The sequence below is a fragment of the Cajanus cajan genome, chromosome 1 (genome assembly GCF_000230855.2).
Source record: "Cajanus cajan strain Asha chromosome 1, NIPB_CcT2T_4, whole genome shotgun sequence".
Lineage (NCBI taxonomy): Eukaryota > Viridiplantae > Streptophyta > Magnoliopsida > Fabales > Fabaceae > Cajanus > Cajanus cajan.
Window position 1 is genome coordinate 68,925,717 of NC_138517.1, and position 23,535 is coordinate 68,949,251.

The 23,535-nt window shown below is 33.5% G+C and overlaps 2 protein-coding genes across 8 annotated transcripts; one reads left to right on the forward strand and one right to left on the reverse strand.

Annotated features, from left to right (window-relative positions):
- Window positions 1–20: 20 nt before the first annotated feature.
- Window positions 21–15,072, forward strand: LOC109812081 (uncharacterized). The gene is made up of 16 exons (XM_083062016.1): window positions 21–164; window positions 421–578; window positions 2,630–2,724; window positions 2,921–3,034; window positions 4,138–4,242; window positions 4,333–4,404; window positions 5,089–5,201; window positions 10,246–10,383; window positions 10,900–10,968; window positions 11,212–11,302; window positions 11,422–11,493; window positions 11,588–11,688; window positions 12,113–12,230; window positions 13,407–13,466; window positions 13,739–13,849; window positions 14,829–15,072. Exons 2-16 carry the CDS (start codon window positions 458–460, stop codon window positions 14,937–14,939), a joined length of 1,491 nt encoding a protein of 496 aa, XP_082918142.1. The 5' UTR covers window positions 21–164; window positions 421–457; the 3' UTR covers window positions 14,940–15,072.
- LOC109812092 (UPF0496 protein At3g19330) lies at window positions 15,037–18,830 on the reverse strand. 7 transcript variants are annotated; one of them, XR_014428462.1, is made up of 4 exons: window positions 18,549–18,828; window positions 17,514–18,468; window positions 16,485–16,527; window positions 15,037–15,292 (listed from the first exon to the last, which is right to left on the reverse strand). XR_014428462.1 is itself a non-coding variant. In XM_083062024.1 (4 exons), coding segments are annotated over exons 1-3 (1,005 nt in total). In that variant the 5' UTR covers window positions 18,625–18,830; the 3' UTR covers window positions 15,037–15,292; window positions 16,485–16,526. The 7 variants fall into 7 exon arrangements, 2 of the variants coding, with proteins under 2 accessions (XP_082918150.1, XP_082918146.1); XR_014428461.1 differs by having other exon boundaries at window positions 15,037–15,303; XR_014428460.1 differs by having other exon boundaries at window positions 17,365–18,468; window positions 18,549–18,823.
- Between the last annotated feature and the right edge of the window lie 4,705 nt (window positions 18,831–23,535).

Here is a 23,535-nt window from a genome sequence, read left to right on the forward strand (position 1 = left end):
ATGAAACATGAATCAATCTATTTTGAGAATAGAAGAAAGTTTGAATAAATCAATTTCACACGTAACTTTACCCTCACTTTCTGACCATGCACGTGAATTCCCCTTCCGAAGAAACCGAACATTGCATTTTGTAGTTCGTTATGTGACCGACCAACACGCTAGTGGTAGTTTCATGTTTCATCACCTAAAGAAGAACTCAGTTTTATTTTTACTTTAATTTATTTCATAGGCCCACTACAGTTTTATACTTTATCTTTTTTTTTTTTTTTGGTTTGAGTGGTTGTTGCAAGCATCTTATGCCTAGTTTGCGAAGCATGAATCTAATTCCATAATGTGTTGCCAAGAAACACTTTGTTACACCTTTCATCTATCCCTTCGAAGTATTGCGTCTATATAAATTACGGTTTCTTGGGTTTATAGTTCAATCTTTGAGACTAGTTTGGTGGGTTGAAGAAAAATGGCACAATTGGATTTGGAAGAAAAGGGTCATCATAAGAAGGAAGTGATTCGGATAGAACGCGAATCGGTGATTCCAGTTTTGAAGCCGAGGCTCATCATGACATTGGCCAACCTTATTAGTATGTTTCTGAACCTCTTTTGTTTCTCTCATGCACACGTGCTATACCATTTTGTACCTGCGAATTCGTTGCTATCTACTCTTTCTTGATTGCACTTTCGTAATCATTAATGTTGCTATTTTGGATTGTTAACATATTTTATCAACGTGAAATTAGACTTCATTTCATTAAATAAAATATCGTAGATAAAAAAATGTAGTTAAGGAATGAGTTTCTATTAAAAATGATTTATTAGACTTTTGACGGAAACACTAGTAAAATTAGTAGATAATTTGTACTAATTTATAAAAAATAAAAAAAAAACCATTTATGAAACACTCTAATTACACTCTCCCATTAAATGGTGGGTGAGATCTAAAACAAACTTTGAGAGACTTTTTCACATTTTATCTAAAACTTAAAATTTTAGTATTCTTATGTTTGAATTGGTCCTATAAACTATATTATTTACGAATTTTATTAGAAATCACTATTTGATTATACCTTATCAGTGTGTTGATGGCCCCACTCTTAAATGACAATATATAACTTGGGTATCATTAATTGATTCTTAAATGCTAATAACACGTTTGATCTGTAATTATATGGGTTTGTTTCATAATTTTTATAAAATTTTATAAATATTAGAAAATCCACTTAGAAAAAAGGTAGGATATAGAAAGTGCGATAATAGCATTTGTTTTTAGTTTATCACAAAACTGGTATAATTAATTGTTACTACTAAATTCATTTTTTTACTCTCTCTTATTGGTTACCGAGTGTTATTGTTAGTGTTAACTTTGATGAGTTACCTTCATTTACATTATGTCAATAACATTATTCTTTTTTGAAAGGTTTAAATGCTAATAATTTTTCTTGGTGCCACTGTAAGCTCAGTCGAGGCTCTCCTAACTTTATGATACTACTAAGAATAGTTTATATTGCGAGGTTGTAATTTTAGTTGTTACTTGAAACAGGTTCATTTTCTATTCTATTACATGTTTTGCACCGTCATTTTAAATTGCAATTATAGACTGCTTCCAAAATTACTTAAGATTATAAGAAGATATATATGATTATATGATCACTATATCAGTTTGCAATTTTAAAGTGCGGTTGTTATAGTTGATGCAGTTGTGTTTTGATTATAGAAATTAAGAGAAAATTTATAAGTTTATGAGGCTGTTGTTGCAGTTGTATTGTAATATGACTGCAAAGACCTCCTAAATCACGATATTGAAGCACTAATTGTATTTTGAAATAGGATTGCTGCTGCAATTACAGTTGTTAACTGCAAATGAAAACCATGCTCTGCATATAATTTAATTATTAATTGAGTTTAAGTTTGAATCATGATACACTCTTACCCTCAACTAAATGGAAATAACCCCAAGTATAATTTTGTTTTTAATCTCTATGTACTGCCAGTAGAAAAAGGTTAAACAAACAAGGTTAACACCTACATGGCTGAGTTTTTTTTAATTATGTTGTCGGGTGCTATATGGGTAGAAATTTTTTTGTTAACAAAGATAAAATTCTTAAGTAATCTCTATTCCTCGAAAGGAATTAGTTTACGACTATTGATGGGAATATTCTTAGTAAAAAAAAAACTCAAGTAAAAGGTTTTTACCCAATCAAGTGTCAACTAATAAAAAAAAATGATGGGAGATATTACTTTTAACGCAGTTATGGTTGAAGTCAACAACCATATCATACATGACAATGAACATGTTTGAATTTAAGTTTAGAAGAGTTTAAGAATTTCTCAGAGGAAAATAAAGTGTTTTTCTTTAATAGAGAAACTCTAGAATATTTTATTACTTTATTTAAACAGATTTGATGTCTGATTGAATATATTCTAAAAGTTACCAAACATAACAATCCATGATTGGATAACAGTATAAATATTTACACAGTCAATGCAATCTAATAAAATTATTTGGTGCAGTTATGGTGATAAATTTTTCCAGTTTTGATTTAGATGAAATAATATAGAAACAGGTTTCTCCCCACCCTCCTTCCAAAGCTGCTATTCTCTTTGTAGACTTGAGTCATTTGGGTGCTATGTGCAGAACATAGTGCTGATCGAGTTGAGTTTTTGAAGCTCTGCAAGAGAATAGAGTATACAATTCGAGCTTGGTACCTTCTACAGTTTGAGGATATGATGGTATTCTTTTCTTCACCATTTTTAGTCTGTTCAGATATAAATTTAGAAGTTCTTTTTAAAGCTTCTCTACCGAAAAGAAAGAGTCTTTTCCTAATAGAGAAGCTTTTAAGAAAACTTCTAACTTGTATCTAATCAGATAACAGATAACTAATGATGTGGTTGGAGACTGATTTCCCCCCTTTTTTTGTGCCTAAAGCAACTATATTCTCTCTTTGATCCTGTATCCGGGGCTCAGAAGTTGGAACAACAGAAGTTACCTCCTGAAGAAATTGATCAACTTGAACAGAATTTCTTGGTTTACCTTTTCGAGGTATTTTGTATACTTCATAAATTTCTGTTGTCTACAGCTATCTCGGAAAATTTCATTTATTTATTATAGATTTTAACCCTTAATGGTTTTAATAGAGAAATTAACTCAAACCATATACTTTATCTTCACAATGATTGTTGTATATAAAGTGTGATATCAATAGATTTACACCTTTATTCTCTACATCATGCTATGACAGTCAATTGGAAGCCCTGCCTTTAAATAGAAGACTAATATAGTAATAATTTAGCCTTGTCCAAGAATTGAAGGGTGAGGAAGTGTAAGGATTGTGACTATGGTTGGATTGAGTTTCAGTGTTCTGTTATTGTAATGAAAAGGTTTATAGGCTACTCTTTTATGTGACTTAAGTAAATTGGTTAAAAGCTTTAGCTAGTGGATTAAACACTGAAGGCATGAAAAGAGTAAAGGTTGAGGCAGTGGCACACTAGGAAGCATAGATACATTACGGGTTACACATATGATAGGATACACGAGAATATGAGCATAAGTCATTTATAAACATATTAAACATGATAAAATACAAGAAAAAAAATCAAATAATTGTGGTATTCTAATCAGTATTGGTATAAAAATTTAAAAAACTAAAAGTATGAAAATACAATTAGAAAAATATGAAGTGTCCATGCAACATTCAACATGGATATGTATATGTATATGACACGACACTGCCTCTACTTAGAAGTGTCTATGTTTTGTAGCCCAGATGCATATGGTGAATAAGATTTGGAATACCAACATATTTAAATAAACTTCTCCAAAAATATTTTTAGAAGAGAAAAATAGGTAGGAAAATTGAAATAAGTTTCTTGATATACTAAAATGTGCTTATGCATGAGATAAAAATAAGGTTTTTTGAGGAAGTTAATAGAAGAGAATTTCTACAAATTAGCTTATACATGAGAAAGTTTCAACTTATGAAGAAACTTATTTTATTTTTCCTTCCTATTTTTCTTCAAGTGCTTCCAAAGAAGTTTACCCATCATGATCTTAAAAATCAAAAGTATCACTATTAAATTTTAAATATCTTTTTTTTTTTTTTCTGTTTCTAATTCTATCTGAAGATTCTTTGATTCTTTATGCAGGTCATGAAAAAAAGCAACTTCAAGATTGCAACTCAAGAAGAGATTGACATTGCACTTTCTGGACAGTATCTTCTAAATCTCCCCATTACAGTCAATGAATCTAAGGTTTGAAACAATGCTTCTGTCTTCTATTGTAACTCATAATATAGAGGCATAATATGAATAGAGCTGATCTATGTGTTTTGCTGAATGTAGCTTGACAAGACTCTTTTGAAGAAGTATTTTGAAGCACATCCGCAAGATAACCTTCCAGATTTCAAAGATAAGGTATGGCTTAAATCTTAGTACTAGGGGTACTTATTCACCAAGGAACTTTTGGAGCCACGGTGTTCATTATTTTTCTGTGTTAGAAAGTTCTTGTTTAGAGAAACAAATTCATGATATTGATGAATATGCACTCAATGTTATCAACTCATTTGGCTTTTATTACATATTTACTTGTTTGATGCTGAACTGCAGTTGATCCCTCTTTAGATTCTGTTTGATTAAGCTTCTCCATAAGTATTTCTACACACGAAAAATAAAATCAAAATAAGCTTGATCATAAGCTAAAACTAGTTTATACTTGAGTTAAAAATAAAGATTTGGAAAAGTTAATAAAAAAGAGCTTCTACAAAATATATTATGCATAAGCTAATATTACCCTATGGATAAGTTTGTTTCATTTTTTCTTCCTATTTTACTCTCCTAAAAGTGCATTTGGAGAAATTTATCAAACAGACCTTTAGTCCTTCCTCCCCCCTCTCTCTCACACACTCACACCAAACACATGCATGCACACACTAGAGACTTCTGCATTTTTATTTTGTTACATCAGAACTTTTAATTAACCGAAACAAGCATGAGGACCTGCATAGGTAGAAACAACTACCAGAATTATTGTTGTTATTTTTTTATACTAGATTTTAACATATTTGTAAAATGGCAAGCTAACATATCCTGTTATTTTAGTATATTATTTTTCGGCGTGGCATTGGAATTGATAAAACGACCGATTTCTTTATCATGGAGAAAGTGGACATGCTCATAGCACGTTTTTGGTCATATATATTAAGAATAACCAGGTAAGGAACACTCCCACTGGGAATTGAATTTTTATTAATTGTTGTTAATGAAGAATTCACTATGAAAGGCCTTAATAAAATACAAAATCTAGAATGTTTGAATGATATATTCAATATCATCATCCCTGTCTTCGCAGTGAAAGGCCTTAATAAAAAAAATTTACCATGGCATGTTTCTTGTTAATGCAGTAAAACTTTTCATTTAGTTTTTACTGCTATAATTAATTATGGTTGCTTGTATTAGTGGGTAAAGTTCTGCAGTAATTATGTTTACTTAGTGCAGTAGATAATATCTTGTTAGGTTTCTGATTTTAGGCAAATCTACACACTTAATGATGGGAACATGTGTTTTACTGACAGCATTTATGGGCTCTATGTATGGCTGTCATTTTTCATGTATTTGCCTTATATATGAATGAAAAACAAACAGAATAGTATGGTTGTTCAGCAAATACGAAATTGCTCTGTTCCCTAACCTTTCCTCTTCTCTGTTTTATGGTTTGTATGGTTTTTTATGTTTTATGCTTCCGCTGCCCATTGCTTGTCTTAACAGTGGTATCGAGAGCATTGTTCTTATAGGCTGTGGGTCTGAAAAAAATTGAGAGGAGAGATTAAACACTTGTGAGTGAGTGATAAAATGGCTTCGGGGAATAATGGTGTATTTGCTGTTCCTCAATTTTCTGGGGAAAACTATCACATATGGATTGTCAAAATGAGATCATGTTTGAAGTCTTTTGGCTTATGGGAGTATGTAGATCAAGATAAGGAAGTTCCACCATTGAGGGCTAATCCTACAATAGCTCAAATGAAGCAACATGAGGAGGAGACTTTGAAGAAGGAAAAAGCTGTCTCATGTTTACATTCAGCTTTGACAGATGATGTTTTTACAAGCATTATGCATTTGGAAACAACAAAACAAATATGGGACGAGTTGAACGAAAGGTATGCCGGTGATGAACGGGTGAGATCCATCAAACTATTGACTCTTAAAAGAGAGTTTGAAATGCTGAAAATGAAGGAAAGTGAATCAGTCAAGGAGTACACTTCAAAGCTGTCTCACTTGGTGAACCAAATGAGATTGTATGGAGAGGTGGTCCATGACCACAAGGTAGTCGAAAAAATGTTGATCAGTCTACCCGTAAAATTTGAAGCCAAAGTTGCTGCCATTGAAGAGTCATGTGATCTTAAGAAACTAACCATTTCCGAAATGGTCAGTAAATTGCAAGCTCATGAGCAAAGATTCTCCATGAGAATGGATGATGTAACTGAAGGTGCATTTCAAGCAAGACACAAGGGAAAGCAAGCTGGTCAGAAAAATCAAAAGAAGCAAAATTATAAAGCAGTTGGTGACCAAAAGGGGAAAACGAAGATGGATGGGAGTAGTGAATCTGCAGCAAACAATCATTTTCCTCCTTGTTCTACATGCAAAAGAACAAATCACTTGTCAAAAGATTGTTGGTATAAGGGGAAGCCTCAAATCCAATGTAACATTTGCAAGAAGTGGGGACGTAGAGAAAGGTACTGCAGATCCAGGCAGAACCAATCTCAACCACAACATGCACATCAAGTTAACTTCACCGATCAGCAACTCCAAGATGAAGAACACTTGTTTATGGCTGCTCAAACAAGTAGTTCAGGTTCAAATGATGTATGGTATGTTGATAGTGGGTGCACAAACCACATGGCGAGGGACTCAAGTCTTTTTACTACTTTGGATAGGGCTGTCCAAACCAAAGTTAAGCTTGGAAATGGAGATATTGTACAAGCTGAAGGAAGAGGTACAGTTTCTGTTCACACTAGCAAAGGTCCTAAATTTATTCATGATGTTTTATTTATTCCTGATTTGGATCAGAATTTGCTAAGTGTTGCTCAACTAATGAAGAGAGGATATTCTCTTTCATTTAAAAACAATGGTTGTATCATATTGGATTCAAATGATTCTGAAGTTATTAAGGTTGAAATGTGTGATAATAGCTTTCCAATCAGTTTGAATCAAGTGAATGAATCAGCTCTTGTTTCCAAACATGATGATTCTGTTTTATGGCACAAAAGATATGGTCACTTTAATATGGGTGCTTTGAAATTTTTGCAAACTCATGATATGGTGAGAGACATGCCTATGATGGGTATTATTGATGATTTATGTGATGCTTGTCAATTGGGAAAAATGCATAGAAAGTCTTTTTCATCAACAAATGTCACACGAGCAAAGGAAAAATTGGAGCTTATTCACACTGATTTGTGTGGTCCAATGAGTGTTCCTTCTCTTAGCCAAAGCAAATATTTTCTTCTGTTTATTGATGATTTGACAAGAATGACATGGGTGTATTTTTTATCAAGCAAAGCTCAAACTTTTGATGTCTTTAAAAAGTTTAGAGCCATGGTGGAGTCTCAAAGTGGCTGCAAAATTAAAATGTTGAGATCCGACAATGGGAAGGAGTATACATCTAATGAGTTTAATGCATTTTGTGAAGATATGGGCATTGTTCATCAATTGACAGTAAGTTATACTCCTGAACAAAATGGAGTTTCTGAGAGAAAAAATAGAACAGTTATGGAGATGGCAAGATGTTTAATTGCTGAAAAGAAATTGCCAAAATGTTTTTGGGCTGAAGCTGTTTATACAGCCGTGTATCTTTTGAATAGGCTGCCAACAAGAGCTGTTCAAGAGAAAACACCAATTGAAGCTTGGAATGGAGTGAAGCCCACTGCCAAACACCTGAAGATTTTTGGATCTATTTGTTATACTCATGTTGCAGCAGCAAAAAGATCCAAATTAGATGACAAAGCTGAAATGGGGATTTTCTTAGGCTATGCTGCAAACTCCAAAGGTTACCGGGTGTACAATATGAGGTCAAAACAGATTGTGATCAGCAGGGATATTCAAATTGATGAGAATGCATACTGGAATTGGGAAAATAATGAAGTTCAAAGGAGCACAAAAACAGAACAGTTGACAACCAATTTTGACCAGGAGCAAGCTGCAAATGAGAATAAAAGTCAGATTGCTGAATCTGATTCTCCTGTGCTAAAATCCAAATCTTTGGCTGAAATTTATGAAAAATGCAATTTTGTTGTAAGTGAGCCTTCTTGTTTTGAAGAGGCTTCAATGCATGAAGAATGGAAAGATGAAATGAAGGAGGAGCTGGCCATGATTAACAAAAATGGCACTTGGGAACTTACTTCAAAGCCCAAGGACAAACATGTGATTGGCGTCAAATGGGTTTATAGAACAAAATTAAATCCGGATGGTTCCATCCACAAGCACAAAGCAAGGCTTGTTGTGAAGGGGTATTCTCAAATGGCTGGTGTTGATTATGGTGATACATTTGCGCCGGTTGCTAGGCATGAAACAATTAGATTAATTGTTGCATTAGCGGCTCAATATGGATGGAAAATCTTTCACTTGGATGTTAAATCTGCTTTTTTAAATGGAGTATTGCAAGAAGAAATATATGTTGAACAACCTAATAGTTTTATTGTTGCAGGTCATGAAGAAAAAGTTTATAGGCTTCATAAAGCCTTGTATGGGCTGAAACAAGCTCCAAGAGCTTGGTACAGCAGAATTGATTCTCATTTTCTGCAAAATGATTTCAGGAGGAGCCAAAATGAGCCTACTCTTTATGTGAAAGATTGTGGCAATGGAAAGAAAATTGTGGTTTCTCTGTATGTTGATGATTTGTTGATTACAGGTGATGATGTTGATGAAATTGAAGAATTTAAAAACAGCATGTTGCAGTTTTTTGAAATGACAGATCTTGGAATGATGGGGTATTTTTTGGGGATGGAAGTGCATCAGTTTGATGATGAAATTTTTCTTTCACAGAAAAAGTATGCAAATGACTTGCTGAAAAAATTCAAACTGGAGAATTGTAATCCTGTTTCAACTCCACTTGCTGTCAACGAAAAGCTCTCCAAGTCTGATGGTGATGCAAAGGCAGATGTGACTCAATATAGAAGTTTGGTTGGTAGTCTTCTTTATTTGACTGCAACTAGACCAGATTTGATGTTCTGCAGTAGTTTACTTTCAAGGTTCATGCATTCACCAAGTTTAACACACTTTGGTGTAGGCAAAAGAGTGTTGAGATACTTGAAAGGTACTGCTGACTTTGGCATTTGGTATAGCAAAAGTGATGGAAAGGTTGAAGGTTTTGTTGATAGTGATTGGGCTGGATCTATTGATGACTCTAAGAGCACAACAGGATATGTTTTTTCACTTGGTAGTGGAGTATTTTCATGGAACTCTAAGAAGCAAGATGTGGTTGCTCAATCCTCTGCCGAGGCTGAATATGTAGCTGCAGCAGCAGCCTCAAATCAAGCTATATGGGTCAGGAAAGTCTTGACAGATTTGAGTCATGTGCAAATGGAACCTACTGTGCTATGGTGTGATAACAAGTCAGCCATTTCAATTGCTAAAAATCCAATTCAACATGGAAGAACCAAGCATATCAATGTCAAATTTCATGCTATAAGGGAAGCTGAGAAGAATGGAGATGTTCAGTTGATGTATTGCAGGTCCGAGGAGCAATTGGCAGACATACTCACTAAGGCCCTTCCAAGTGCTAAGTTTAATGAGCTAAGAAGCAAGTTGGGAGTCCTTAAGAAAAGTTTTAAGGAGGAGTGTTAATGCAGTAAAACTTTTCATTTAGTTTTTACTGCTATAATTAATTATGGTTGCTTGTATTAGTGGGTAAAGTTCTGCAGTAATTATGTTTACTTAGTGCAGTAGATAATATCTTGTTAGGTTTCTGATTTTAGGCAAATCTACACACTTAATGATGATGGGAACATGTGTTTTACTGACAGCATTTATGGGCTCTATGTATGGCTGTCATTTTTCATGTATTTGCCTTATATATGAATGAAAAACAAACAGAATAGTATGGTTGTTCAGCAAATACGAAATTGCTCTGTTCCCTAACCTTTCCTCTTCTCTGTTTCATGGTTTGTATGGTTTTTTATGTTTTATGCTTCCGCTGCCCATTGCTTGTCTTAACATTTCTTAGGCTCTTCTGCATAAAAACTTCAACTCATGGTGCTGCAGGTTGGAAAAGTTTTTATCAAGAAGGCCAAAAAGGCGCGATAGGAAGGATCCCAAGAAGGACGATGAATTTACCTCGGAGTCAGAAGATTATCAGGATGATATATATGAACGGATACGTCTTGAAAAACTGCCATTGAGGTCTTGCTGAATCAGTGTGTGTGTGGTGTTGTAGCTTCAACTGCTGTTGTTGATATATATTTTTTTCTGGATTAGGACTCTTGATACTTCATTTTCATAACGTTATTCCTTATATGCTTATGGATGCATCTTCTTTAATCACTCACTTTGATACATTCTGAATGCTAGCAGTTTCCATTTAATCAATGATTTAAATTATCACCATTTTCTTAATATGAAATAAAGGTTAATCACTCTGGAATAATCACAATTACAGCAGAATGGCCTTGAGAAATTTTAATAATGAACATTCGCAAAATAGTAGTCCTCCCGTGGGAAGTTTGAATATAGATTTTTACAAAGAGACAGAAAATATTTCTTATTTATTAGAGCTTCCATCTAGGAATCCAACTGCTTATTTGTCCGAGAAATGCATGCTGTTTTATCTCACCAAAACTGCTTAGCTCATGCATGTAAACTGAATAAATCTTGAATGTTTGAATATCTTGTCACTTATTGAAGTGTTGCTGATTCCAGATTTGGTAGTTTGCTGAACAAGAACACAATCCAAGAACCTACATTTGATAGGATAATTGTTGTGTACAGGTAGTGCTCCATTTTATCTCTGATCTCTACTTGCATGCTAGTTTGTCGGCACAAATTTCTTTTATTTAATAAAAGACTGATAGACATGTTTGTTTATCTTCTAAAGAAAAAAGGCTGCTCCGAAAAATCTCATACAAGTTTATGCATGAAATATAAGGAATTTGAGTTAACTTCAGAGGGTTTTGGTTCATGTAAGTAACGCTTGTATTATATTGAAGTCCAAGTTGGAAGTTGTTTCTTCAGGCCGGCTAGTTACAATTCGAAAACAAAAGAAAGAGGAATTTTTGTGAAGCATTTCAAGAACATTCCCATGGCTGATATGGAAATAGTTCTTGTGAGTTACCTCATTTATGAAACATTTCAGCAACATTCCAATGGCTTTTTTATTACCTAAATAGCCTTTTCCCCCAATGACCATAAGTGATGACCTGGTTACAACTTTTTACCTGACAGCCAGAAAAGAAAAATCCTGGATTGACTCCAATGGATTGGGTCAAGTTTCTTGGATCTGCTATAGTTGGGCTGGTTAGTTTTTTAATCACAAGTTGAGTTTTTCTACCATAGTGTTCTTGTTATTTTCCATCTTGTTCTAATGCATTTAATATGTTTTTCTTCACAGGTAGCTGTAGCTAGTTCTCTTGATGTTAATACAGCTGATTTGCATATCATTGGTGCCGTTCTTTCCACTGTAATTGGATATATTACTAAGACATACTTCACGTAAGCATGTTTGTTAACTTATTCTTCCTCTCCTTGGAAATATATGCTTTTCATTTATCAGTTTGTGATTTTCACCTGCATTGCCTTAACTTTACAATTTGATCCTCTTTATAATATTGAAATCTTAGCCAGATCATCTATTTTTGGAACTTGGATTCTTGGTCATATCAGTTGTCAAAATTGATAAAAATGACTTTTTTATAGACGTTAAATTTTATTGATCAAACATTTGAATCATGTTATATTATGCCAATGATCATGTCTACCAAATTTTATATATATTTTACTAAGTTTGACACCTAGTATCAATCGAATCTGTCCCTAACAGGTATGGATTATGGTTAAACATTCCACACGTTTGTGTATGTCTGCATCTGATGAATCAATTTATTCAATGTGGTTACTAATTTTTAACTTGCCATAGGTTCCAACAAAACTTGGTCCAATACCAAAATTTGATTACACAGTCAATGTATGACAAACAACTGGACAGTGGAAAGGGTACACTTCTCCATTTATGTGATGATGTCATTCAACAGGAAGTAAGTGTTACTTTGATGTGTCATTTCTTTATAATTATTTCCAATAAATTAGTAGTGATAAATTTTGTTAACTTGTTTTGCCATTGTATGAAAACAATAGGGCTAGCGGAATCTAATGTAATAAACTGGAAATTTTCAGTATGTCACTATAAATAACCATAACTGGGTAAAATTTTTCAGAGCTTATATGATCTTGCCAAATGGCAATTTTTTTTATTGATCAATCAAAAATTCAAAATTACCATGACTACAACAGCCAACAGGATTCGAACTTAGCAAAGTTAGAACCTTGGCAATGGCATTAAACCGGCTTAAGCATGCCATATCTATTACTAGTAGAACATGAAGTGTGCACTCATCCTTAGGCACGCCCGTTACAAGAGTGTTTTTTTTTCTAAAATATTTTCAGTTGTAACCATATAAAGGTTTGTACTTCGAAAGACAAAAACTTCAAAAAAAATGTGTTATACATTCAAAAGTTCAAAAAGGTTTGTTATTCAGAAAAAAAAATACTGTGAAAATAAATTACAGACATATATTAATGTACTAAAAAATGAAAAGTAACAGACGTAGGTTTAGGATCAATTGACCCTAACAAAAGATGTAGGGTTTGAATGCTTGATATTCCAACCAGTGAATCATACCATAGTATTTGATTAGATGGTTTATATTTTGATTGGAACGTATGTATCATTTTAGTTTTAAAATATCATATTGGAGTACAAAATAATAATGGATTATTTTGAAATTTTGTAAGCTTTATGTGCATTGAATAAGCTTTCAATGTAATGGGTGGCTCTTCCTGAAATTAATTCAACAAAAATTTATTCACACGTGTAAGACACTTTGATTTACAGCAGTTTTTTTGGCTTGTTAGCATAACTATATTGGTTGCTACTTCTCAGACGCTCCCTATTATACAATTAATTGAGAACTTTATAAATGAATTATAGTTGAATAGTATTTGTATATGCCCAAAATGTAATCGAACACGTACATGAATAAACAATTAATTTTTATGTTATTCGTATGCAATGATCTATTGTAATTGTACTACAAAGGATATTGTTGTAATATCAGCTGCTACCCGTTTTTAGTTTTTGGAGACTTTGCTGTATAGATATGCACCAGCACAACATCTAAAAGTCACACTAATATTAAATTCTTAATGTGCAGGTTAAAGAGGTAATACTATCATTTTTTATTCTGATGGAGCAGGGAAAAGCTAATAGACAAGTATGTACATCAATATCAATTGAGCAATCTTGTTTTCTTTGTAATTTTGCAATTCTAATTTATGGTTAGGTAAACAAGAGTTTTTGTCACATCTACTTATTCATATAATAGTGTGTTTGATTTGGTGTTCAACTCCAATAAACGCACGTTAAATCTAAAACAACTCTTCCCTTGCTTCTTAATTTTTTCTTTGGAAAGTGGGAAATGTGGTTTACGTTGTTTCAAATGTATTCCCAAACATGCACTAAGCAATGTATGGTAATGTGATTCAGGAACTCGATCAATGGTGTGAGGAGCTACTAAGAGAAGAGTTTGGGGAAAGCTGCAATTTTGACGTGGATGATGCAGTTCAGAAATTAGAGAAGTTGGGAATTGTCACCAAGGTGAGATTCCCTTCTAAACTAATTGTCTTTGGTGAAGTATATATAATAATTCAACACTTCTATTACTTATTTAATATATATTTATATGTTATTACTATGTTGGGTAAGTTTTGATTCTAAAGCATTAAGGAATACTGTTGATTTGAAGAATTGCTGGCAACACATTTTTTTAACCTTATCTTTTCAATGCATTCTTCTATTTGTTAAAACTTAAGTGAATTTTGGAAATGGGATCCACTAAATAGAAATTAAGACCTTCAGGAATTTAACCTAATATAAATGGATCACAAGGAGCGTTAGGAAAAGTAGTAGTAACTTTTCTCAATATCATTTTTAAGTCCTTTTTTTCCCGATTGGACGAGTCATTGTATCTCCTCTGATGCATTAGTTATGTCAATTCTATAGATTTTAGGATACGATCTAATAATGATGCATTATTACCGTAAAAAATTTTACATAGTCCAAAATTAGTAATTTATATGAATTTTAAGATTATTATTATTATTATTATAAAAATCAACAAAATTATCAACTGTGTAAATTGTGATTAAATGATGGTATTGAACTAATTTACAATATTAGCTTATCAACTTTAAACCTTTTAGTATTCATGAATCAGATTTTAAAAAAAACCAAATTAAATCAAATAAATCCATTTTATAAAAGCTGATCGATTAATTAAACCATTTCTAATAAAGTAGATTGATTCAATTATTAAAAAATATGGATCCAGTTTTTTAAAATTAAATCGATTTAATACAATTATCTATTTTATATTCATAAATAAATCAGTTAGTTCAAAAAATCAAATCAAATCACTTTATAAAAATGCATCAAACAACTGAACTAATTTTACAAACTAAATTAGCAGAGATGCTGATACAACTAATTGGAGATAACTTTTATTGTTGATACCTAATCCATGTTGCTCTGAAAACCAATAATTTTTAGTTGACTAGAAGCTTTCCTTGGTATTCAGGATATCATTGGCCGGTATCAGTGCGTTGGACTGAAACGGGCAAACGAGATAATAGGCACCACCACTGAAGAGGTTATCCTTAAGGCAAGACAGGGAAACATCGCTCCTTAATGGTGCTTTGGAATAATTGTCAATAATCATGTCCCATAATTTCATATGTGCCAGTCTCATTCTTTATTATTTTTAATCATTGCATGTTTGTAAAACCTTTAGTAAACACATTTAAAATTCTTGGCCAATTTCATTCACTATTGTCATTAGAATAATTTATTTACATTATCAGTGGAGCAATAGGATTTACCTTACATCCCCAATGGTCTCATCAGATGTTGAATCTAGGTAACCAAGATTTATGTTTTGCACTGTTCATCCATTGCTCAGCAGCTCACAGTCAGTTTTACAGCCGAGATCAACACCCAACAGCTACCATTCCAAGATCTCACGGTTGCATTTCTTAATAATATCTGCAGATAAGCTTAAAAAAGGATCATCTTTTAGCCCCTTATTTTTATTTTTGGTTTCAATTTGGTCGAGTTTAAATGCTTCCCTTTGATCCCTTAAAGTATCTATGTTAAACCAAACTGGTTCTTTCAATGAATCAGACCAGTTTGATCACTTTAGTTACTCATTCCAAGTTGTGAGAATGTCACATCGGTCAAAATTAATAGTCTCAGAACAAAAATCTTAACAATTGACTGAAAGACCAATTTGACTATTGAAGACACTTTAAGAAAGCAAAATGAAACCTTTTATGTCTTGTTTGAGTTAGAGAGAAATAGATGAGAATGGAAAAAATAAGTAAGAATTGATTTGATAGGAAATAGAGTGGAATAGTGTGAAATTTGTAATTTGATAGTGAAATTAGATGAAAAATAGGATGAAATTGACATTTAGAATTATTATTTTACCATCTCTTTATAATATAGTTTGAATTATTATTTTTTTACTTGTAATTTTACATATCTCTCAAGCTCCCCAAGAATCCCCTCAATGAAGAGGGTATAAAAAATAATGTGGGATCCCACTTCTAATTCCTCACAATTCTCGTGAAATACTCTCCACTAAATACAAGTGTTTTTTTTCAAATCCACTATAATTCATCTCCCTCCCTATTAAATCAACCCCACCAAACAAAGACTTAAACTTTAAGGGATCAAACTGGAATCTAAAATAAAAATGAAGGACCAAAATACTATTTTAGCCAAAAAGATTTGGAAAATGTCTAATTGCTAGTAAAATAAATCTATTTATCCATTTAAAAAATATAGTAAACCAAGTATGCCTGCTCACCTGTGAATTGTGATGTCAATTTTTTTAAGAGTTAATCACCTATACACTGTCAGTGTAAATTTTTTTTATACTGACAACCAACCAGATCTATTAATAATGCCATGTCATTTGCTCATTTAATTAAATTAAAATAAAAAAGGTACTATTAACAAATCTTATTAACAAATCTGATTGGTTGCCAGTGTAAAAAACTTTACACTGACAGTGTATAGGTGATTAACTTGTTTTTTAATATTAAAATGTTTGATTTGGATATTCAAAACAGTATTGGTACAAGATGACCCTTATTATAGGAGGCACATCAAATTTTAATTGTTAAATAACAGTCTAGGTTAGAATCTAGCAATATTTTAAATTGCATAATACCTGGAATCTATGCATGGCAAAAGATCATAGTACAGAACAAACTCTGAAATGAGAAAACAAAAGAGAATTATATAATATATAATATCATGACTATAATCATTCAGAGGAACTCAAAAGCTACCAAACTAAACATAAATCTTGAGCAGTACAAATAAATAACAAATGATAACATCACATGTCTACATTGACATTAGGAAGTACATCTTGTTTCCACAATAATTAATGATTAGACCAGCAAACATTAATCATATAATAGAGCCCTAATTTCTTTCTCAGACATCAACAACTGAACAAATAAATTTTCAAAATTTCATGGCAAGTAAACGACCAGTAGGTAGCAAGGTGCTTTCTAATATGATGAATGAATTGAACTGTTAATACAAGACAACATGTCCAAAAATTGGCCAAACACATATATCTTTAACAATGAGTCAGCTGGCTAGTCTAAACAGGTAGCACACATCATGAACTACCAGTGATTCTATACCAAATAAGATTATCAGTTGTAATTTGTAAAGATTAAAACCCTGGACTAAGTGTGGCACAATCAAATCACACCATACTGCCAAGGTTTCAAATAGCAGTAACAATCCCATGGCAAACCAAAGTTTTAAAAAGGCAGCTTCAATGCTGAAGCACTTGCATTGAGTCATCACAATCATAATTGTAAGAGTAAATTATACCAACAATCTTGAGATTTCATGAAATTGTAAGTATATTCTCCACTTTTCTAATGTTTACAACAATCTCCTTTATAAGGAAAGACAAGGTAATGCTTTTTAAACAATTAAGCAAGGTTTATGGAGTGTCTGAGAAATATTAGTGTAATGTTTTTCAAGCAACTAAAAAAAAAGTGTGTGCGCATACAATTCCAACAAACCTCACTAGATGTCAGCATAATTTACACTAATTGTAGTCGCATCAGCGACATCTATCTGCAATTTCTGACGATATCAAAGATGAAAACAAAATTGCAAGCGCGAGCCAATTTAAAACCCTAGCACTGGCCACAACAACACAATTCAAAACCTGGATGAATCGGTTAGAAACAATAACTACAAATCGGAGTCACTGCATATCTCTTGAAGAACCAAGAGTCTAGCCTTGTTAATGTTATAAAAGCATAGGAATATATGCTCCTCAAGTTCCTCAATCTGGCGCAAAAGCCCCTGGTGACTCTTCCAGAGCTGCTTGATTACTTCCTGCACAAGGTACCTCTCATTCTCCCTCTCCAACCCAAGCCTCACCAGAACCCTATTCCCCTCCACGGTGGCGCGAAGCCGCGCCACCAGGGCGTCGATGGTGGCGAGGTCATTGCTCAACACAAAAGCGCATTTCGTAGCAGCATCAAGCTGCCTCAGCCTCGCAAGTTCTCTCCTCTCAGAGCCACAAACCGGCGCAGCAGCAGCACCGGCGGCGGCAGCTAGCGTGACGGCGGCGTGCACGGTGGCTGCGACGGTGGCGGCAATGACGGCGACGGCGACGGCGACGAGGCAGATTGCGGAGCCGCGGAGGGCGCGGCGGAAGAGGCGGAGGCGGGAGAGGGAGGCGGCGGCGCGGCGGTGGAGGAGGGTTTTGAGGGCGGAGAGGGAGGCGCGGACGGCGGAGAAGGTGTTGGAATCGGGGATAGGGTTTTGGAGGGTTTGGAAGGGGTGGAAGAGTTGGAGGGCGCGGTCGCAGTCGCGTGGGGTGGGGTGGGTGTGGTCTAGGGTTTGGAGGAGGGTGTGGAGGGGCGCGTGGAGGTCACGCGCGCGGAGGAGGGAGCCGCGGAGCTGGAGGCAGAGGTCGGAGGCGGTTTCGGTGTGGTCGAAGAAGGTCGAGAGGAGGCGCGTGAGGCCCGTGGGGGTCGATGGGAGGGCCTCGTGGACGCGCTCGCGCGTGGGCTTCAGGTGGTGGGCTTGGGCCTCCACGCTCGAGCGGATCTCCGTGTAGGATGTGGTGTGCACGGCGAGGTGGTACTCGCCAGAGATGCTGGGTGTTTCATCTGCGAAACGGTGCGTTTCGTTAGTAAATGCATGAATGAGCAAATAAAAAGGGATGTTTTTGAGATAGTTTGTTAGTTACCTTGGGAGGGGTTTTGGACTGTGGAGGATGAGGTGGATGATTTGAAGGAGAGGCATTTGAGCATTCTAGTTTTCATACAGATTTACACTGCAATGTAATGTAACAGAGTGAGAGAAAACTCTGCTTCTTCTTCTTCTTCTTCCCCAAGAAAGAGGAGGGAGGGAATAAGTGCACAAGAGCTACTAGTGTGGGGTTTATAAGCTAACATGGACTCATCTACAGTACAATTTTGAATGAAGCTTCAAGTTAAGTAACTCTTCTAATATTTTCTTCCACAAGATTCTTTTCTTTCTAAGACCACGAATTCTCGACCTCGTATTCGATAGTTGACTAAAAGTGTCCGATCAAGTCATTTGTATTTTCTCATCAAATGGAAGAAAAATATTATTCTATTATTTGTAGCTTATTGCTTGATGAAGCCAAATATATGTTTCATTCATATTAATTTTGGATAAATCTAAATTAATAGATATAATAATTAATTACTTTTATTAATTTTTTTGTAAATTTTATTCAAAAGAGAATCATAAATATAAAATCAAACATACACTAAATAGCAGAAATTATATATATATATATATATATATATATATATATGTATATATATGTATGTATATGTATATATTATATTATAAATGACTGAGTTTTCTTTCCGAATTTTTACAGACTTGCATAATCAATATTCGAACTTAGACTTTACCTATGTTTTTTCATTTTTTTTTTCAAGAATAATATTTACATATTTTATAACTTCACAAATTATTGAAAGCAAGTTCTTAACTGCCTCTAACTTTTTCCTTATATATAGGACGATATTATACTCAAACCTTAATTTATGCGGTGAGCATATTATTTAATTTAAATATAACATTAAAAAAGCGAATCTTGTTTAATTTTTATATGACAATAATTAAGTATTATTATCTTCTTATAAATTAAAAAAAAAATTAAATATAGGTCATGTTATGATTAAAGACCATGAACGCTAAGAACGACACAAACTTGAAATAATTTTGAAGCTTTTCTACTAAAAATAAATATATAAAAAATTTAGTTAATTTTTTAAAAAATTATTCTAAATAAGTTATTAATATACTCTTGAACTAATAATAATTTCTCTTCTATGTTGCGTACTATTTTTGATGCTCATCTGCCACAAACCCCCTTGGGAGAACATGTTTGATGTTTCATTTTATTGTAGTGGCAGATAGGTTGATCCAAGTGTGGTTAATTGGACAATGATTTTTCCCATAATCATTATGATTGTTTAGGTGAATTTACTAAAGTGTCAATTCAAATCCTTGTTTAGATTTTCACTTCTAGTTTGAAAAAAGCTAATTTAAGATTTTCATAAATATTAGTATATGATGAGTTAGTTTGTTAAGTAATTACATATATGAAATTTAGTCCAATAAAATCTATAAATAAGATTATTTGAAATTCATTTTATCATTTTTTTTAAGGTTAAATTATATTTTTTTCTCTCTTTATTTTTGTTAATTCATAATTTAAAAATATGAAAATTTTGGTTCTCCCATCAAATTAACATCTATTAATCGTCGAGTTTTAACATTTATACATATTTATCTGATGTAACATTTAGTAATATGACATTTAAAAATTTAAAAATAAACATGAAAATAAAATTTATTAATAAAATAAATATTTTAAATAGATAGAAATGAAAATGTTTTGTATATTATTTTTCAATTTTTATTTTTATATATCATGTTGCTTGAATGATTGCAGGTCATCGAAAAATATTAAAATTTAATTACTCACAAATATCAAATAAATGATATAACTAAAAGTTTATAATTTTAAAAATACAAAAGTAAATATTTTTATTTTAAAATAAAAGAGACAAAATTGCAATTAGAAAAAGGAGAGAATTTAATTTTTTTTCCAATCAATACAATATGTTTCTTCATTATCAATATGTTCTCTATCTTTCTTATGAGTATCATCTTCATCCCTTTAATCCATATACTTTATTGGGCCATCCATATATGTAACTAACTTCTTAACAAATTCACTAATCATAAATTTTATTTTAGATTCTTGGGATTGGATCTTTAGTTTAAAGTTGAAGTTGCACGCTCCATAATTTCGGCTATAGATTGCTGATGTTTTCTAGAAAAATATCCCCTCTCCTCCTCTTACGTATTAAAAAAAAGTGTTGATTTTGATCATTTAGAAACTTAAACAACAAAAATTGGCTCTTCAATTTAAAGTTCAAGTTGCACCCCCCCCCCCCACAATTTTTGCTAGAGATCGATGATGTTTTCTATAACGTAGTGAGGAGATTTTTGAGTTTAGTTGACTCTAGAGAGAGAAGAGTATATAAGAGTTTCTCTGAGAAAGGAACTTCATAAGTTCATTCTCAAAGAAACTAGAGAGAAGTTTTAGAGAGAAGAACTCTAGGCTAGGAAGCTTGATTTTGAAGGATTAAAGCTTGGGAGTTGAGCTCGGAGGAACGTTCTCTTCTTCCCAAATTCTTGGTTGTTTGGAGCCAATCTTCAGGTAAGGGAAGCTAGAATGTATGTTGTTTGGTTGCATGGGAGTTTATGAACTCCATTAATGTATGGAATTCGAGAAGAAGTGGTTGAATTGGGTGATTTCCTCATTTTTAGGGTTTTAGGAAAAATGGGGTTTTTGTCAATTTTGATGCATTGATTGGTTGCATGTTGAATCTGAACTCGTTTTTTAGTTATAGGGATTCTATATGTTGCATTTCGTGGATTGCATGTGGTTGAAGTTATTGATTTTCAGGTTTTGAAGGAATTTTCGAGGTTTCTGGTTGAATATGCCCCAGGCGCCGTTCTTGGCACTAGGCGTGCATTCATCTGAGGTCACCAGTGTCAAATCACGCCGGGCGCGAGGCTAGTCACGCCAGGCGTGGAGACTCTTTGTGAGTCTCTGTTTGAGTTTGCACCGGGTTTGAGTATGTTGGTCTTTAAGTCTGCATGAAAGTTGTAGCCTTGGATGTTAGCTTTCCAATGGCGCTGGAATCACCAAAAAGGAGATCTAGAACTCCAGATATGGCTATTTTAGTGTAGGGGGGTCAAGTTTCCAGCATTGGTTATAGTTGTTGCGGTTTTTAGAATTTTTAACAAGGTAGATGAAGGAATTAGGACTTGGTGTCTTTAGGAGAGTTGTAGGAAATCTTCTTATCTTTCATAAGAGATAAGGATGATAATGGTAGGAGTAGTATAACTCCTGATATGATATTTTATATGAAGGTTGCCATTTTATAAGAAGTGATTTGGTTAAGTTGAAAGTTGTTTTAGGTGCTTAGGTTGATTGGTGTTGTTTGGGTGGGTAAGTTGGCATGATAGATGGGTTGTAAACATGTAGTATGAGTTATGTTATGTGATGAAAATGTTGTGTTTTGATAATATTGATTAATGATGCTGTTTGGTGATGTTTTTGTGATAAATGAGATACATGTTGTAGTTGAGTTGTGGAGCTGTGTAGTTGTGTATAGGTGCTAAATGAGTTATTGTGCTAAATAGAAATGTGTTGAATATGTGATATGTTGTTAAAGTTGTTATATGTTATGTGTGGACCATTTATATGTTGTGATATAGGATGAAATGATCTAGTTGAAAGCTGTGAATTGCATGATGATAATATTGTGAGTTGTGAGAAGCATGATGTGAAGTGTGTAGATGTGTTGAGATTTATATAGAAGTTATTAGTAGACTGTGTTGCTAAGTTGTTAGAGGAAAGTTGTATATTGCTATAAAGTTGTATGTTGTAGTTGAAAGATATTATTTTATGATGATTGAGTTGTAGATTTTGAGTTGAGCCGTTAAGCTGTTGAGTTGATCATGCTATTTAAGTTGTTGAGTTGAGTTGTGTTGTTGAGTTGATCATGTTGTTTAAGTTGTTGAGCTGAGTTGTGTTGTTGAGTTGATCATGCTGTTTAAGATGTTGAGCTGAGCTGTGCTATTGAGTTGATCATGTTGTTTAAGTTGTTGAGCTGAGCTGTGTTGTTGAGTTGTAAGCTGATTAAGTTGTGATGATGAGTTGTTGATCACTAGGACTAGAGGAGATGTTTTCAAAGTTGTTCATCCCATTGTGTGGATTGAGAAAGTTGTGGTGCACAGAGAGCCCAATTTGTTGAAAACCCTCCTTGGGAAGTTGTCCCTTCGAGTGGACGTTGTGTTGTTCTCCTCTAGGACTTAGTTGATCCCGTGTGTGGGCAAGGTCGAGGCACATGTGTATAAAGCGATCACGGTATAGGGGCAAGGTCGAGTTATACCGATTATAAAGCGACCACGGTATAGGGGCAAGGTTGAGCTATACCGATTACAAAGCAACCACGATATAAGGGTCAGGTCTGTGGAAGATCGTATGTAAAGGATTTTGATGATGCGAAAGAAGTTGTAGAAAACAAGAGGTCAAGTTAAAGAAAGGTGATCAAGAAACAAAAATCTCAAAGGATTTTAGATAAGTCTTGTCAACCTAGCTTAATATGTAAAAAGAAATCTTTAGAAATATTGCATAAGATTCTTGGCCATTTAAAATAAAGAATTTTAAAGAAAACCCAAATATAATTTTTTATATATAAATAAGGTTTTGAAAATAGAAGTTTTCTATATTAAGTTTTAAATGAGGTAATTATTGTTTTAAGAGTCTGGTAATCGATTACCATTACATGTAATCGATTACCAGAAGATGAAACTCATATATTCAAATTTTTCTTTATTAAAACTTGCTCTGGTAATCGATTACCCATCCCTGTAATCGATTACCAGAAGATAAAAATTTCAAAATTTGAATTTAAACTTTACAACGTTCCAATCATTTTGAAATTAAACCGTTGTAATCGATTACCAAGTCTTGTAATCGATTACCAGAGCCTATTTTCTGAAAAATTTTAGAAAGACACAACTCTTCATGAAAAGTCATGACCTATGAAACAATCATCTATAAATACCAATAATTTTTCAGAAAAAGGTTACGAACTCAATTATGAAAA